This window comes from Rattus norvegicus, chromosome 14 (assembly GCF_021556685.1).
Source record: "Rattus norvegicus strain SHRSP/BbbUtx chromosome 14, alternate assembly SHRSP_T2T, whole genome shotgun sequence".
Taxonomy (NCBI): Eukaryota; Metazoa; Chordata; class Mammalia; order Rodentia; family Muridae; genus Rattus; species Rattus norvegicus.
Genome location: NC_141547.1, coordinates 90126963 through 90146409, shown reverse-complemented (window position 1 = coordinate 90146409; position 19447 = coordinate 90126963). Strand labels below are relative to the sequence as shown.

At 40.2% G+C, this 19447-nt stretch overlaps 1 protein-coding gene and 1 pseudogene across 1 annotated transcript in view; both read right to left on the bottom strand.

The window, feature by feature from the left end:
• Vwc2 (von Willebrand factor C domain containing 2) overlaps nt 1–19447 on the bottom strand; it is a 140640-nt gene that overhangs the window by 96078 nt on the left and 25115 nt on the right. Inside the window, 1 exon segment of the mRNA NM_001109312.1 lies at nt 18792–18921. Within this exon segment, the coding sequence (NP_001102782.1) occupies nt 18792–18921 (130 nt within the window).
• Nucleotides 11809–12701, bottom strand: LOC148001450 (large ribosomal subunit protein uL6 pseudogene; annotated as a pseudogene).

Sequence of the window (19447 nt, the reverse complement as noted above, 5' to 3'; positions counted from 1 at the left end):
CTCAGAATGTCTGCCTCCCTCAGGAGATATCCCTTCCACATCCTCTGTGAGGTACTTTCCACACCTATACTGTAGCCTCCCAATTTCTCTCACTCTTGTATCATCTCAGACTCACAGGGCCATGTTAGGCCCCCAACACCTTGCATTTCCCGTCTTAACATGAGTTTTCCTCCTCAGCCACTGTCACCCATCAGCATTCTCCTTGTGAAGAGAACCCTTCTTACATTTTGCATTACCTACACTCTGTCTCAGTTAAGGTTTCAATTTCTGTGATAAAACACATAGACAAATTGTGTGGAAGGTATTTGTTTTGTATTACAACTCTGAGGACACTGAGGGAAATCTAGGTAAGAACTCAGGGCAGGGCCTGGACACAGGAATGGACGCGCAGAGGAATGCTGCCTACTGACTTGCTCAGAGAAGACACCTGCCCAGAGGAGGCAGTAGTAACACCTCCCTAATTCTGGATTGGACCCTTCCACATCCATCATCAATCAAGAATGCCCTATAGGCTTGCCTATAGGCAATCTGGGTAGAGTAATTTTCTAGTTGAGGTTCATGCACATAACCCTAGCATGTATCCAGTTAACCAGAACCCAACCAGTGGTCTGAAGTCTGTCTATTTGTCATTTACTTTTCTGAGCATAGAGAAGAGTAATAAGGTAATTTTTGCTGAATGAATTTATAGAGGATTTCGAAATTCATTCTTGAATTTAACTATTGTGGAACGTCTACACATGTATCCACAGTTACAGATTAAAAATAAAGGTTATAGAGAGATGGGGTTATTTGAATGTCACACGTTGGAAACCTTTCTATACATATGGCAATCCACCAACTGATTTTGATGTCAGTGACTGTAAATCACCAGGAACTATTTATGTCTGAAGTTATTTGTTACAAAGGCAGAGAAATATAACATAGTGTAGAAAATATGCTATCTAGGCTATTTTCAAGTTTAAATGTTCAATACTGAAAAAAATAAAGTATCCTTTCCTCTAAATTAAGTGGATGGGTTAAAATAAAACCAGAATGAATCCATGCAACCTTTTGTTGAACAACATGGCAATATATCAGGTCATAAAAATGCTCCAAGCCTCTGGTTTTATCAGCTAACTCCTGGGAATCTGTTCTAATAATTCAAAAGCAAACCAAGGCTACATAGACAGTGAGGTTACTGTGGGTGGGAGCTTTCTCCTGTCCCCTTCTCCCCTTTTATCATAATTCAAGCAGAACCACAAACACATATTATTTACAAGGCAGACTCCCCTCTAGACCATGAGCTCATCATGGGCAAGATGCCATAACTTGATCCATGTCTGTACTTACAGAGAAATAAATGGTAGTAAGGAACTCGGTTTTATAAATAATGATCAAAATGTTCTTACACACACACACACACACACACACACACACACACACACACACCTCTCCAAAAGGAGAACTAAATGCTGAAGAAAGAACATTTATCATGGTGTCTCCAGATTCCTACGCTCACAATAAATGCTAGCATGACCGAGACTGTTGATGCTGAGGACGGTGCTAAGAGACGGCCCCCTCTGGAAGCAGGGGATAGAAAGTTTTTCCAGTGAGGACTTGGGAATAAGCCTTTAGAGATTCAAAAAGGTTACAAAGAGGCAAAGATGACAAGATGGAGGAATACCTGGGCTAGTGCTCAGCAAAAGAAATGTGTCAGTCAAAAGGGCACAGAGTAAAACCGAAGTACAGAAGTGGCCATGCCTGGCAGACTAGGGTTTATTGTTTGTTTTTGTTTTTGTTTTTGTTTTTGTTTTTGTTTTTTTTTTGCTTGTTTGTAACCTTAGTAGCATAGATTTAAAAATACAAACAAAAAGTATTTTTAAACCCAGAAAATGTGTACATATTAATCAATTGGTAGTAGCTGTTTTGGGGTAGCTTTTCTTTAACTTACTAGTTTTTAAAAAGATTGAGCTTGGTGGCACGGCCTGGTCCATGTGGTGAGACACTGGATGAACAGAGTCTGCCTCATTGTTTGTAAACACAGCTATATTTTTAATGTTCTTAAAGTTGCCAAGGAAGGCCGTTATTCTAAAGGTCTGAGGTGGAAACAAGCCAACGTTCCCTGAAGTTTAGCAAGCAACTCCCCACACGTTTCTTTATCTGCCTTGCTACAGGGAGAATATTTGGTTATTCTTGTTATTCTGGTGAGCTAACATTGAAGCCTGGAGAAGACAATAATAAAAACAGAAATCATCCACAAATGAAAGAAACAAATACATAAGGAACGTGAAATCACGGGAAAGCTGCGTTATGCGGCAAGGAAATCACAGACTTTGCTAAGTCAGAACAGGAATTGCTGTTCCCAGAGCTTTTAAGGAAGTGTGGGGTAGCATTCGAAGTGCTCCTGTACATGCGAGAACTGCACAAATGTGGACGCACATGGCAGAATGAAGTTAGCACTCTGGAGTTGACTTTCTGACTTGAGGAATGCTAAGAAGTTGAGTGGCGTTTTTAAATATTTAAATTTTATTTATGTATTCATTGTTAGGAAATCTGATGACTAGAGCATTTTTCTAGGCCTTTGTACCAAGAAAAGCAGAATTATGTTTCTCTTTGTAGCTACGGTTTATTATGTTTTTCTTTTTCTTTCTTTTTTTTTTTTTTGGCTCTAAGACATCTATAAGACTGTCCAATAAATAACTGCGCAGAATGAGAGAAAACGGTTCTGTTTTAAGGTTTTCCAGCTTAATATGCCATTCAGAGGTCATTTTCTCTTTGACCTGATATTTTCAAAGTAAAAAAATTACATTCTGTGTTCTTATAAACCCTCAAATCTCAAGGAAAACATGAAACATAACTAATAGAGTTTTGAGTATATTTAATTCTCAAAATGATCTCATTCCGTGTTGAAAGCCTTAGAATTCTCCTGGGATCTTCTCTCATTAAATCTGACAAGGAAGAAATACCCAACTAGAGCGAAAAAATGTGAGCACAGGCAAGCAGTGCTTCACGCAGTTCAGGATTTAGTCCGGCACTGAAATACCTGGGAGGCAAGGCTAGTTCCGCATAAAACTGCAAAGGCTCTGGCCCCAGCCTAGATGCTGTCAATTAGAAACTCTAGATCAGAGAAAGAACTGGAAGAGCTTGAAGGGGCTCGAGACCCCATATGTACAACAATGCCAAGCAACCAGAGCTTCCAGGGACTAAGCCACTACCTAAAGACTATACATGGACTGACCCTGGACTCTGACCTCATAGGTAGCAATGAATATCCTAGTAAGAGCACCAGTGGAAGGGGAAGCCCTGGGTCCTGCTAAGACTGAACCCCCAGTGAACTAGACTGTTGGGGGGAGGGCGGCAATGGGGGAAGGGTGGGGAGGGGGACACCCATAAGGAAGGGGAGGGGGGAGGGGGATGTTTGCCCGGAAACCGGGAAAGGGAATAACACTTGAAATGTATACAAGAAATACTCAAGTTAATAATAATAATAAAAAAAAAACAAAAAACAAAAGAAAAAAAAAGAACCTCTAGATCAGGGGTCGGGAAGTCAGCCTTCAGGGTGACTTTTCTGCATATGCCGTCTTGTCAGCCTGTGGTATGAGGGAACAGATGGATTCTACACAGAAGCGCAGTGCCTGCAAGGGACCAGGGGGCTCTTCCTGACTTAGATCCTTCCTGAATTTTCATGGCTGTGCTTGGAGAAGTTGAATCATAAAGTCGAAAAGCCTAGGTTGGTGTGGAAAAGTACGGATCTTGAAGGAAGGCACTGGTATCTGTCCTACAAGAAAGGAGCTATCAGAGCTGAGCAGCGGGTAGGGAAGGACAGCCATGGTCTGAACTTGGACTCTGGTGTGTAAGGAAGGAATACATTTGATTATTGACTTCTGCTGCGCATCTACACTCGATAGCCTTTACAGCTGCCTTTTTCAAGGTCAAAATAAAATAAACATGTTATTATGTAACAATCTGAGGCCTAGTGGGATGAACTTCTGCTTCTTCTGCTTCTCATTGTTGTTTTGCTTGATTCGCTATTTATTCTTTGATCAAATAAACTCTGTGAAAGTTTAATTTCTTGTTTCAAAACTATTAAAAAAGCATAGACTCGAAAGGTCTTAAGGACATCAGACTTAAGCAGGAAGATTCTTATGTAATTGTCAAGAGCATAGGATCTATTATAGAATAGATGATCTTTGAGGGAAAATGAAGATCTGGAACCAAGAGAAGCCTTGGACAGTGAGTCAAGAAAACTGTCCAAACCTTACTGTGGTGATCTAAATAAGAAATACCCCCCATAGGCCCACGCAGTACCCTTGAATTCTTGGTCCCAAATTATTAGAGTTCTTTGGTGAGGTTATAGAACTTTTAGGAGATGGATCCTTGCCAGAGAAAGTACACTACCAAGGGCAAGCTTTGAGTGTTGGTGGTCTCATCCTACTTCCAGTTCATGCTCTTGGCTTCCTTCAGCTTCCATGACTTTCCTACCATGATCGACACTGCACCTGGAACCTTCAGTCAAAATAAGCTCTTCCTTCTGAAAGTTGCTTCTGGTCATGGTTTTTATCTCAGCAGTAGGCTCTCACTCATACACTTCCATTGTCTTCTTTTTAAGAGATCGCCAGGATTTTCAGCAGCCCTGTTTAGGTATACTTCACATGGGATAGAACTTAACCCACAGTAACACTGTAACTCAACAATTTTGCTAAGTTTATTAACCTTCTAATGATGCTTCAAGTAAATCAAATATATGATCTTTAAAAGCTGGCTACTCAGTGGTAGCACATAGCTTTAGTTCTTTGTGCTACTAAATAACATGGCACCTTTTGGGTTCATTGATAGACATTTCTGATTGTTTAGTGGTCATTAAGAATGTAGCTGGGTATGGTAGCTAGAGCCTACAATGCTTGCACTTTAGAGGTGAAGACAGGGGTTCAGGAGTTCAAGGCCAGCCTCAGCTGTCTAAGATGTTATCTGAGGAACAGAAAATAATCCTGCTCTGAGTATTTCTACACATAGCCTTGTGAGTATACATGCTCATAGTTTTCTAGGACAGAGTTCTAGGTGTGAATTATTGGAATGTGTGGTAAGTTTTGTTTTCATTTTGAAAGAATCCATCAATGGGCTTCCATGGTGGATGTTGTCTCACCAGCCTTGCTGAAGGTTTTAGCTTCTCCTCATAATTTCCTATATTGGTTGGTCTGCCTTCTCACGATAACTGTTTTTATGTATTTCTTTTTCCATTCTGCTTTTATTTCCCCAAAGGGTAATGAGAACATCGAATGCAGTTATTTGCATCCGTAAAGTATACATTTACGTCCTTGACTCAATCTTATTGCTTTCCTTTAAATTGGGCGAGCTTCTTATGAGTCTAGATATAAGAATTTTATCAAGTATATCATTTCAACCCATTTCCTCACAACCTGTGGGTTGGACTTTAATTATTCTTAGTTGTATGTTTTGGATCACAAAAAGATTTAAATTTTCATGATGTTCAATGCTGGCTTACCTTTTTATGGATTGTGAATTTTACAGTAAATCTAAGAACTCTGCCTAATCTAAACTCATAAAGTATTCTCCTCCTACCCAATGGATAAAGAGTTTGAATTCCTTTGGGTAAGTTCGTGGTACACATTTGCTAGTGTTTGCAGATGCTGTGAGTTTTTAATCTCTGTCTTCTTTTCAAATCATGTGATTATGAAACTGTCCTTGCAGGACTTGCTAGAAAGGCTATTTTTTATCACCTTAAAGCATCTAATTATCCTGCTTAAAAATAAAAATGCAAGAATTTATATCTTCTTTTTTTTCAAACACGGATTTCATGTATTAGTTTTATACTTGCGACACTTAAATTCAACGTATTATTTGTTCTATATTAATATATTTAATGTGTTATAAAATTCAATGTCTTCGTAGTATGTGTTAATTATGAACAAGTTAATTCATGTCTGCATGGATTTGTAATTTATAGATTTATGTTGATTATATGCACATCAGCACACACAATCTTTTTTCCAGGCATGGTAGTTAATGGTAATGTCTATGATCTTAGTACTAAGGTGTCTGAGACCTTAAGATGATTACAAAATTGAGTGTATTTTGTAGTCCCTTTGAGGACAGTCTGAGCAACATGATGAGATTATGTTTCCAAACAAAGACACAAATATCATTCCCCCAGTACTTCCTTCAATATCCTTACAATTTTCCAGTGTGCTCCGAAGGTGAGAGGTGAGTGACAGTTCCCTGACTTTGTTAGTTTGACAATAGTTTGTCCACTATTCATGAATTTTAGGACTGGCCTCTCAATTCGTGTGAATAGGTATGCTGGGTTGTATATGAATGGCAATGAATCTATTATCCAGTTCAGGAAGAATTATCATCTTAACGATATTGAAAGTTTTTCTGGTATCTTCTGAAGTGTCCTCCCAACCTCCTACTTCCCAAGGTTGCCTGTTTCCATTCTTTCTGCTGGCCTTCAGTCCTTTCCCCCCACCCAATACCAGATCATGCCCCCCCTTCCCCTCATCCCCTTTCCCTCCCAGGTCTCTCCTTCCCTCCTCCCTTGTGGTTGTTTTCTTCTCCTTCCCAAGTGGTACTGAGGCATCCTCACTTGGGCCCTTCAGCTTGTTGACCTTTCTGAGTTCTGTGGACTGTATCTTGGGTATTCTGTGCCTTTTGGGAGGGGGCGAATATCCACTTACTAGTGAGTACATAACCTTCAGAATGTACCAGAGACCTGGGAGGTTAGAGACTCTCAGGACTCAAAGGGAGGGACCATAGATGAAATGCCCTACAATGGGGAGTGGGAACTTGTAGAGCCCATCTCCAACAGAAAGACAGGGTATCAAGTGAGGGATGAGGTTGCTATCCACAGTCAAACTCTGACCCATAATTCTTCCTGTCTGAAAGAAATGCAGGGATGGAAATGGAGAAGAGCCCAAGGAAAAGAAGGTTCAGCGACAGGCCCAAAGTGGGATCTAGCTCCTGGGGAGGCCCCAAGACCTGACACCATTACTGAGGCTATGGAGTGTGCACAAAAAGGGACCTATCATGACTGCCCTCCAAAAGATCCAACAAGCAGCTGAAAGAGTCAGATGCTGATATTTGCACACAAACAATGAACAGAAGCTGCTGACCCCTGTGATTGAGTTAGGGAAAAGCTGGGAGAAGCTGAGGAGGAGGGTAACCCTGTAGGAAAACCAGCAGTCTCGATTAACCTGTACCCCCAAGATCTCTCAGACCCTGAGCTACCAACCAGGCAGCATATACAGCAGAGGAGTCCTGGGTCTGGGTTCAGTCAGAGAAGATGCACCTAACCCTCAAGAGATTGGAGACCCCAGGGAGTTTAGAGGTCTATTGGGAGAATGGGGGTGGGTAGGGACATCCTTGTGGAGACAGGGGTGGGGGTGGGGTGGGGAGGAGGTATGGGATGTGGAACAGTGGAAGGGTGTACCAGGAAGGGAATAAAATCTGGATTGTAAAAAAAAAGAAAGAAAGAAAGAAAGAGAGAGAGAGGAAGAAAGAAAGAAGGAAAGAAAGGAAAGAAATGTAAATACATAAAATACCCAATAAAAATAGCTATAAAAAAGAAATTTTTTTAATACATGAAATACCCTTTTAGTTACTTCTTTTAATTTTTTCAGTAATTTTTTCAGCTTTTAGAGCACATATTTTGCAATTAAAAACTATTTATACTTCTAGATAGTCTTTTCTTCTGATACTAGAATAAATAAAATTATTTTATTAGATTTTCTTTGAGGCAAAGACTTTCAGTATAGCCCCGGTTGACTTCAATCCACAACCTTCTTGCCTCACCCTTCACTGTGTGGTAGCATTGTAGCATCACTGAAAGTTGTCACCTCCTGGCCAAAAGAATGGAATCTACCTCCGGGTGGAGTTATGCCATTGTCTCTTTCTTTAAGCCTTAGTTAATCCAGTTGGACTAGCCGATCACCTAAGCAAAGAATCCTTGCCAAGGAGGTGGACCCACCCGGAGAGTTAGGAGGGTTAAGTATCTCCTTAAGGACATAATTTCCTTTCCAAAGTTCCGTACCCACCTCCCACCGCCCACCCCCAAGTGCAGTTTCTTATATGGGCAAACACGTATCAGTCAGTTTTTCTGAATTACTCAGAAAAATGCAATTGTTCCTTCTCTTTGGTGTACAGTACACTGTTATGACATTGTCAGCATCAGAATCAATGGAAAACTAAATTGGGAAGTTCCTTTTTGCCAGTTTCTCTTGACTCAATTTGTGAAGAAGCATTATTATTATTATTATTATTATTATTATTATTATTATTATTATTTTACTTCTTTCACAGAATTCACTAGGAAAAGCACTCAGACCGGCTCTTTTTGTACATTATGATGAAGCAGTTTGCCTTCATCTTGGGCTTGAAAGCCATCGTACAGGAGAGACAAACTAGGCTCATTCCAGCTTATAATGAGGTCTGTTTCCCCATGATTGGCTTATGTCTCACCTTTACCTTAACTAAAATGGTTCTGTACTGCCTATTTCAGGAAATGGCACCCATGCCTTTGTTCCAAAACATTGTTCTGGCCATCTTGCAACTTTACCTTTGTTTCAAAAGGTTATTATAAATGTCTGTTCAAACGGCTGCCTTGTTAGGATGAGTTTGTTACGTTTTGATTACTTAACTTAGCCCTAAATGATTTGTGTCAAAGGTTTTTCTCCACATATCTTTGAGATTAAAATTAATTTGAATTTTCGCAATCTTTTCTAACACACTGTTGCAAAGCTTTCCCTAACACTGGCTCGCAGCTATTGTTCATCTTGAAGGATTGTTGGTGTATCTCAATGTTGTACTTTGAGTCTAGTGGAAGCTGAATTAATTTTCTTGTTTCAAATATTTTTCATAGAATTATCACCTTGGTTGTAATAACTGTCTCCGATGCTTTTGTATCTTTTATTTAATTGAGCTCTGACTACATGTCATTGGATTCTGTCTTCTACATGCTTCTGTATGATCTGTTGACATTAGTTTCCTACAGGCAGAAGTTTACAGCGTATGTTACTGACTCAGGAAATGAAGTACTTTTGTAGCTTATAGCTGCCCCATCAACTACAGCACAGGCTTTTCACTTTGTATCAGTTGCAGGTATGTCCAGAAAATCTCTGTGACTTCTTGTTTTTACCCAAAGGTGATTAAAAATATAACAGTTGGATTACTTAATGTTTTCCGATTCCTTAGATTGTATTGTCTATTAATGCTATTAATTCTAAGTTGATTCTGTTGAATTTTGTTGTGCTCAAAAAATATACTTTGGTGGTTATGTCTGTCAAGCTCATTGGGAATTCTTCTATGGCTTAGCAATTGGTCTCTCTTATAGAATACCCACCTTTCGTTGGCCAAATGAGTTCCCCCGGTTGGGCTGTGTATTCTTACCTCTAGCAGCTAGTGTAAATGTCCTAAATATCCTTGTTAGTTTTCTGTCTAGATTGTCTATTAACTATTGTTTACTGAAACATAAATATAATTGCTTATTTTTCTATTTATCCTTTGAATTCTTTAAACTTATCTCATGTATTTTGGACTTTACTGCTGAAAGCATATATTCATTTTGTTTTCTTTGTTTCATGTGGTCTGTCCCTATTTCTCCTTTAATGTCTTTTTAAAAGTCATAAGCTTTTGCATTTCAAGCTTATTTTGCTGATTATCTTAGTGATATAGAAATTTCAAGACATATCTTTATTTATAACAATGGACTTCATGTTGGGACTAGTTCATTTTATACTTTTAGTTCAAAATTCAATATGAAGTCCCACAGCTTCAGCTCCTAATGCCTATGCTAACTGTATAGAAGTTCCGGGAGTTGGTGTCCCTATCACTTCACTGGTGTTCCTGCCTGGCTACAGAAGGTAGCCCCATATCCCCACTGCTGTGAGTTTCAGCTAAAGTTGCCCTATAACCCAGATCTCTGGCACTTCCTAGAGATGGAGCCCTCCGCAGACCAGCTGCAAATTTCATTCATTTTCATGGCCATCTGTCTATCTCCCTTGTCTCTCCCCACCCTTGATCCAGAACCACCACCCCCACCCCGCCCCAATCCCCTTCCCACCCCTTTTCCCACCCAGTCCCCTCCTTCCAATCTGCCTCCTATGACTATTTTATTCCCTCCTCTGAGTGAGATCCTTTGCTTGGGCCTTCCTTCTTGTTTCGGTTCTATGGGTCTGTGGTGTGTTGTATGGGTTTCCTGTATTTTATGGCTAATCTCCACTTATAAGTGAGTACACACCATGCATGTCTTTTTGGGTCTGGGTTACCTCATTCTGGATGATATTCTCAAGTTTCATCCATTTGCCTGCAAAATTCGTGATGACTTTGTTTTCAAAAGCTGAATATCATTCCTTTGCGTAGATGTACCACATTTTCTTTATCCATTCTTCAGTTAAGGTGCATCTAGGTTGTTTCTAGTTACTGGTTATCATAGATAAAGTCGCTATAAACATAGTAAAACAAGTGTCCCTATGGTATAGTGGGATATCTTTTGGGTAATATGCTTAAGAGTGGTACAGCTGTGTCTTGAGGTAGAACTATTCCCAGTTTTCTGAGAAACTGCCAAATTGATTTCCACAGTGGTTCTACAAGTTGGCACTCCCACCAGCAATGGAGGAGTGTCCCCCTTACTCTACATCCTTGCCAGCATCTACTCTCACTAAGCATTTGCTCTTAACCATTCTGACCAGTAAGTCAGACTCGCAGGGTTTTTGTTCGTTTGTTTTGGTTTGGTTTGGTTTTGAATTTCCCTAATGACTAAGGACTTTTAACATTTCTTTAAATGTTTCTCAGTCACTGGAGAGTTCTTTCTTGAGAATTCCGATTAGCTCTGTACTGGATACTAACCCACCCACCAAAGTTTGAACCCCAAATTTATTCTGCCTTCAAGAAATGCAGGGAGGGGAGATGTAGCCCAGAATGAGGGAAATGCTGAGCAATAATGAGCCCAACTAGAGGCCCATCCCACAGGCAAGCACTAATCCCTGACACTACTAATGATACCGTGTTTTGCTTGCAGACCGGAGCCTAGCAAGACTGTCCTCTGAGAGGTCCCACCTAGCGGCTGACTCAGACAGATGCAGAAACCCACAAACAAACATTGGATGGAATTTCAGGACTGTTACAGAAGAGTTGGGGGAAGGATTGAGGGTCCTGTAGGGGATAGGAACTTTACAGGAAGATTGACAGAATCAACTAACCAGGACCCTTGTAGCTCTCAGAGACTGAACCACGAACCAAAGAGCATGCAGGGTCTAGACCTAGGCCCCCTGAACATGTGTAGCAGATGTGTAGCTCTGTCTTCATGTGGGTCCTGAACAACTGGAGTGGGGGCTGTCCCTAAAGTTGTTGCCTGTCTGTAGTATCTGTTCCCCTAGCTCAGCTGTCTTGTCTGGCCTCAATGGGAGACAAAGCACCTAGCCCTGTGGAGACTTGAAGTACTAGAGTGGAGGATACCTAGGTGTATGTGTGGGGGTGGGGGGGCATCCGTTCTCTTAGTGAAGAAGGGGAGTGGGGAGGGACTGTGGAAAGGAGGACTGGGAGTAGGGACAGGAATTGGAATGTAAAGTACATAAATTAAAAAACAAACGATGTTCAGTGAGTTGTAGAAAGTTAGGGTCAGGCATCTTCGTGTATGTTATTTTTTATCGAACTGCAAGCTTTTATATAGTAAAGGTTCATAAAATGAAAAAGAAAAGAAAATGTTGACATATTTACTTAACTCTGAGGTGAGAATCTTTTCCCTCTTCTTACATGTGAAGCAAAGACAGACACTAATGGGACTGTCGTGTGAAGAAATGGCAACAGAGTCTGGTATGTAAACTGCACTTAGACTAGGCACCTTTCTGGTGCCAGAGGCTTGGGAGTCTGTTTCGGCCCTATCTCTGCTGGTTCAATGCATTGCTTTCATAGATACTTGTCAGATAAGTGCATTGCATTTAGTTTCTCATGATACATGGTGGGGGCTACGTTTAACTTGCTAATAGCATGATTGATAAACACATATTCTTTTCTTTTCAGTATATAAGTCTTTTATTGTTCCATTGAGCCCAAATTGTACTTGTGATCAGGATCTTGCTTCTGGAGCTGGGAAACTGAGGTCTCACTCATCCGCCTGCTGCACGGTTCCCCTCTCAGACACCCTGATGCCATCCACAAACTTTCTGATAGCCTTGTTTTTAACTGCTGTGGCTTGCTGAATCAGAGCCGCTGAATTTGAGACAAGTTCAATATCACTTCCTTCAAGGACTAACTCATCCTTCTCAACTTGAGAGACAGAACAAGCAACACCTGTCCTCATCCGAACCCTCCGGATGTATTTTTCACCCAAGAAATTTCGGATTTCAACCAAAGACCCATTCTCCTGAATAACGACGTTGATAGGGAAGTGAGCATCCACAGACCTCATCTTGTAACGGAAGCCCAGGGTCACATCCTTGATCATGTTCTGAACACGACTGCGGATGGTTCTGAGGGTAGCCAGTTCCTTCCTGTTACGCCACCACTTGTCAACATGGAGCCTTTTCTTTTTCTTTTTCCAAAAAGACTCAGCTCTACGTTGATGTGATTGAAGTCCCTCCTCAGAGTTCCCCTGGGGCCTTTCACAATGAGTGTGCGCCCCTTCAGAGTGATGTCGACATTTTCTGGAATGTTGCCAGTCTGATTGCCGAGAATGGTCTTCATTCTCGCAGTAGATGGGACAAAGAGCCACATATTCTTTTAATAAACATCATCTTATCAGCCATGTGGCTGGTGCTCTTGGTGTACTAGTAAGTTAATTTTCATCTGGTGAGCATCATCAAGATATCCTCTTATCTTTGCCTCTAAAATTAGTAGTTTCAATTCCTACATTTAAATTTAGAATCTATTGGGAATTCAGAGGTTTTTTTTCTCCTCTTTTTTTTTAAATATGCAATATGGGAAGAAAAAAACCCAAGATTTTATTTTTTAAACTCATTTGCTAATCAATTAGCCAAGCACAATTTATTGGATTGATCTCTCCTTTGCCCAACGTGCCCCAGGATCGGCTGAGTGACATAGCACATGGTCTTTTCTCACTCTATTCTGTTTTATATGTATTCATTTAGGACTATGGGACAATATGCTAATGACTATGACTTTGAATGTGTGCAGTCCCAGTTGTTCTTTCGTGGTTCTGACTTTCATATTCCTGTTTGGTTGTTTTTTTTGAAACAATCCAAAGATTTTTAAAAGATTAATAATAAAATGTAATTTTTAAATAGAAATCTGTTGGATCAATAGATTCCTTTGAAGCAGTTCAATGTCTTTGTTAGAGTCTGCCTGTCTATAATATGGTGAGTTCCTCCAGCAGATCCTCTTGGAATTCTTTTGGAAAACTTTATTATTCTAGGAATAGAGATGCACGATTTAGTAGGAAGTACTTCTATTCCTTTCATAATCATGATGTTATTTGATACTGTTGCCTATGTAATTAATTTCTATGTGTTTACTGTAAGTATATGGGAAGAAATTTCCTGTTGATGGTATTTGAGATTTACCTTAGGGCCTCAGCCATTGTAAGCAAAAGCAGTCTAACACTGACCTTATCTCTTGCCCTTGCTTTGCTGTTCTCTCTCTCTCTCTCTCTCTCTCTCTCTCTCTCCCTTTCTTTCTTTCTTTCTTTCTTTCTTTCTTTCTTTCTTTCTTTCTTTCTTACTGTTTTTGCAACATTCCTATTGCTAAATTCCCCAGGTTGGTCTTAAACTGATAATCTTTTATTTCTCCTTTTGAATGGCTAGAACTACAGGCATAGGCCACCGAGCCCAGCACACAGCTGGTTTTTATACACTGACCTGGCTAAACTCTCTTTATACAGTTAATTCAGTCTGATATTTTGATATTTTTAGTTTTATAGAGACATCTATAGATAATGGCAGATTGTTCTTATGAGACAGCTACCATTGCTTCGATAAAATTGTAGAATGTTGCAACAGTAAATATTCTCCTGTGAGAAGCTCTGAATAGGAGCCCACCTACATCAATTTTATTTCAGCCACTCTCTCAATCTTCCCCGCAGTTATGTTCTATTTCCTATACTCAGGAAAACAAACAAAACTCTGCCCCATTTTCTGTCAGCGCTTCCCATTTATTTTATAAAAGTACATCTAATGGTTTGAAATTTCAGTGTTTATCCTAAAATTTCACATTTTTCATGCTCCTCCAGAAAAGAGTCTATATTTTCTTATGAAAATCAAGGTGTAAATAACTATTATCAAGTGGCTCTGAGACTTCAAGGAAGAGATACGCTTTATTCCCCGCGCCTTTGTGCTTCTGGTACATAGCATGCTCTCCTTTTGCAGCTAAGGTATCCATCTCTGAGAAGCACTGCTAATCCCAACACTTGGCATTCTTCATACTGGCTCTCCCACTTTGTAGAGGTACAGTGAGATCATAGCACACACGCAGAGCAGAGATCTGATCACTGGTGCCCACCACATGCCTTTGTCATGCTGACAAACATCCCCACGACCAAGGCAAATAAAGGGAAATTCTGAAGTACATTTACCATCCGAGAAAGCCTGAGTTCCTTAAGGGGAGGGATAAACAGTGCCACGATTCATTCCATTGACTTTAAGAAAAGGACATTGAGAGGTTGATCTGCACAAGTCAACCAAGTGAATAGATTAAACCATACTTGATTTGTGATCATTTATTTATACTCAAGACATTCTTGGTCTCAAATTTCTGCTCTTTTCATGCAAGTGACTGACAGTCAGCAACTGGGTTGCACTTTCCCTTTTTCCAGGAGAAGAGCTGTTTAATATTGTAGGTCAAGTTACACCAGCATGAGGATACCTTCTACAGATATCAGGGTTAAACCTCATTGCTTCATCCAAGCCGAGTCTACCCAAACTTTTAGTTTTATATACACCATCTGCCTTTGATGTCCTATAATCAACTCCATATAAAAACAATCTTTTCTTATAAAATCATGACTTTTGTAGGGGGAGGCAGAGCTGGACTACTGTGAACTATCCATTAACTTTGGTGAGTTATCGCAGACCATCCATCTCCAGCAGACACAGATTTCATTTTCCAAGCACTTTTCAAAGTTAGATTTTGACCTTTTTCTAAGTGGGAATGTCTCAAAATTCAGAGACCTCGAAGTCAAGAACTCTCTGAGGAGAGGTAGACAGTTAGATATGTTTCAGTGTTTTTATAGTTGTAATCCCCAAAATAAGAAGTTATTGCCATTTGGTATAATTGGCTCAAATCTCCTAATACAAGGCTTTCCATTAAGTAAATCTAGCTTATAAGAATATTGTCTTAGTTATGATTTATACTGCTGAGAAGAGGTATCATGACCAAGGCAACTCTTCTAAAGGACAACATTTAATTGGGGCTGACTTGCAGGTTCTGAGGTTCAGTTTATTAGCATCATGGTGGAACATGAGCTATCCAGGTAGGCATAGTGTTGGAAGAGGTGAGAGTTTTACATCTTCATCCAAAGGAAGTCAGGAGCAGACTATCTCCCAGGCATCTAGGAGGAGGGTCTCAAAGCCCGCCCCCAAAGTGACACACTTCTTCCAACAAGGCCACACTAACAAGGCCAGACCTCCTAATAGTGCCACTACCTGGGCCAAGAATATTGAAACCACCACAAATATCATTATACTTGATAGTTTTTAATAGGCCAACAACCATGCCCTCGGCTTTATCTCCACTCCCTCTAAAAGTATATGAGCAATCAAGGGATGAATATTTAGAACTTTACAACCAAGGCAGCCACCAAGTACCTATTTCCCAATCTATCATTTCAGTAGTAAAACACACCAAATCTTGTGTTTATTTGCTTTATAGCTCTTATTTTTAAGATATGTCTTGTTTATTCAAACAATAAAATTGTATCTAAACTGATAAACTTTGAATGCAGATAGAAATAAATTACATTGACTATTTATAATTTTTAAAATTTACTTTTATTTTTAGTTATGTCTGTGTATACCTGGGAATACAAATGCCTCAAAAGTTAGAGGTATTGGATTTCCCTGGAGCTGGAGTTACATGTGGCCACCTAGAGTGGTCCTGGGAGTAACTGGGATTTACTTTGGAAGAATATCATATGCTCTTAACTCTTGAGCCACATCACAAGCCCAAATAATTTCAAATTTTAGCATACTAACAGATGGCAATGAAGCCCTTCAAATATCTTTTAACCATCTTTGGATGACTCTGTCCCTTAACTGGGATGAGTCCCATGGGCAAAACAAACCATAAAGACCCTGTCTCTACTCAGAAAGTGGGAGGAAGGGAAACTACCCTTGTGCAAATGACCACATTACCAAAGTTACTGGGCATTTGCAGATGTGTATTGTAAGGGGATGATAAAGGATGAAAAATATATGTCCAATATAAATAGCATGAGAATGTAGAGAGAGTGGGTAACTGCTCACTGGATACTTATTCTAACTCTCTACTGATCTGGATGTCCTTTTTTCCAGTGGAAAGCACACAGTGATTGAAATTCTAATTTTCCATCCACTGAGGCCATGCCAACTAGGATTCCAAGGCTAGCTAATTCTGACACATTGTTACTCATTGTAACTAACAAGAGAAACTGAATATCTCAGACACTCTGTTTACAAAGTATCTCTAGTGAGAGGACAAGAGTTTTAAGCTGTGCACTATCTTTTAGCTGGAGAAATGGTCTCTCTTCAGCCTCTCCTCTCCCAGCAGGAAGCTGAAGCCATGCCAGCCTTGGCCATCTCCTGACGTCTTGACCATCTCTTTGCCTGTTTGGTGGCCTACCACACATCAGCTCCAAGGGCACTCTGCTAGCCTTACATCCTGGTCTCTGTTTCTCCCTCTTCACATTCACTCTCTTACTGTCTATTTACACTAGTAAAGTAAGTTATTTCAATTCCACAGCATAGCACCTCAGTGTTTTAACATTCTTTCCTTTCACATTTGTTTTCTTTATATTTGAAACTAAAATATAATAATAAATCACTCCCTTCCTTCTCTTTCTTCCCTCCAGGCCCTTCAACTCATCCCACATTCCCCCTAGCACAAATTGACAGTCTCTTTTTCTTTGGCTATTATTGCTATACATAAATGTAAAATGTAATATATATATATATACATATATGATATATGATAAATGATTGTATATATATGTATATATATATGTATATATATATATTCCTCTGAGTCTATTTTGTTGTTTGTATATGCATGATTCCAGGTCAGACCACTTTGTGTTAGACAATAATTAATTGAAGGGGACATCCCTTGGCTACACTAATTCTTCTTTCTCTAGCAGTGATTAGTTTCCTATAGTTCTAGCTTACATTCTTTCTTAAAAGAATACACTTGAGGGACTTTAGAAATGGTTCATGGGTTAAGAGGACTGGCTGCTCTTCCAGAAGACCTAGGCTCAATTCCCAGAATCCATGTGGTAGCTCACAATCATCTGTGATTCCAGTTCCAGGAGATACTGTCCTCTGGCCTCTAAGGGCACCAGACATGCAAGTGGCACACCAACGTACAATCACACAGACACAATGCCCATACACACAACACTGAAAAATACATGTGGCCTTTATTCTCACCAAATAGAATATACCTCGTTGTCTCTTCATAAATGCACCACCTGCCTCATAGGAAACACTCTGTAACTGCTTCCCTGAACACTGTCTACTCATAGTCAGAGGGCTGAGCATGCCAGCCTCCACAATCACTCATTTCTAACACATTGACCTTGCCCTTTCAAGGATACACATCTTCAACAGGAACTCCCCTTCCTCTTCAATTTATATATTTTAATATTTTCACAATGAGTTGTAGAGAAATTTAGATATGTGTATATACCTGGTCAAAGCTTTAATGGCACGTCTCAAGACTCAACATTGGAACACATTATACTCTGGTATAATCATGAATGTAAGTCTCACTTGCAGTTTATGAAGCCTGTGGCATAGAGCCACCGAACCTTGGTACAGAAGCACACATGTTTACACACATTACACATTAGCCCTGCAATTCTCCTATATGTATCCACTCCTAGATGCATATGATAACAATAAGTTAACATAATCCAGAAAGTCTGATCATTCCATTAGGGAAGATACTGGTCCACTGGGCAGATCTATTTCTGATCTCTCAAAGCTGCCTTCTATGTTTTGAACAATGACTTAATTGAGTTATAATCTCCTGGCCCCCTCTGGTCCAGCATGCACTTTCATCTAATACCCTCCTGAAGGGTCACACCCATAAGCCCTACTTGCTTTGGGTAAAGAGTAACACTTTGTTTAAGACAGGCAATCACTCTTCCTTAACAAAGACTTTTCATTGCTTCTTTTCATAAAGCCGGTCTGGCTTTTGATGTGCCAAGGATGCTCCCTGGGAAAAAGATGGACCTCTCTTTTGGTATAATTTGCTTTTGAAAAATATTCAATTATGTTTCTAGTTTAATTCACTTAATAATGAAAGCTAAATGAGTGCAACAAACATGTTTGACTTGTCTTAGAAAGAGAGACAGCTTTGCAAGAACAAACAAAGTTAAATTAAAGTAAGTGGTTCTCCTCCATGGTGGGAATGAATTCCCCCCTGCCCCCAAACTTCTTAGCATCTATAAAACGTAAGGCAGATACAAGAAAGGCAGAATGCCTTGGTACACAGCAAGTCTCACCTGTCCCTACACTTGACCGATGGTCTGCTTGGCAGGGCATGGACATGTCTATGGAAACCCATACACGTCTACATATTCCACTGACAAGAGCAAGGGAGGGGCTGTGGCCTGGGGCTCACACCATCTCGATGGCCGGTGTTCCACCTACCGTTTTTGCAGATCGGGCAGCACTGATCAGGCTCATACACGGGGTCCACACATTCCGTCTGGGGACACGCCGACACTGTGCACAGCACTTCACCATTGGCTTCACAGCGACACCGTTCACATGGAGACACCTGAGACACAAGCCCATGATGAGGGTCACACCTCCCTTATACAGTCCTTACCCTACAAAGCCATAGCTTTATTTTATGGATGAAGGCAGCCAGGCATTTCAGGAATGACATTTTTAAGTGCCTGGGACCAGTATTTTTCTAAATGTGGACACAAGATCCTGGTGTTTCCAAGTTACCTTAGGTTTCAATAAAGCCATTTACTAGGGCTGGCAGTTCCGCTGTACCTCTCAGCTCCAGTTGGGGCAGCTCTTGGCTAAAGGGACTTCTTTATAAGCATCTCTTTGAAGAAATACTTCTGTTGCTTCTTAAATCAAATTATTACTGAGCTCTTGCTCAACAAAGCCTTACTTTTCTATAGCACTGTTAACTCTGTATTCATGTAACCTAGCATGGATCATTTCAAATATTTCTCAGAACAGGTGCTCATGGGAAAGGGAAAGCACAAGACACTCACATGATCCCCTGAGGCTGGGAACCTCTCTCCAGGAGCTGTAAAACTGTGATGTCCCAGAGCTCTTAGAGTGAC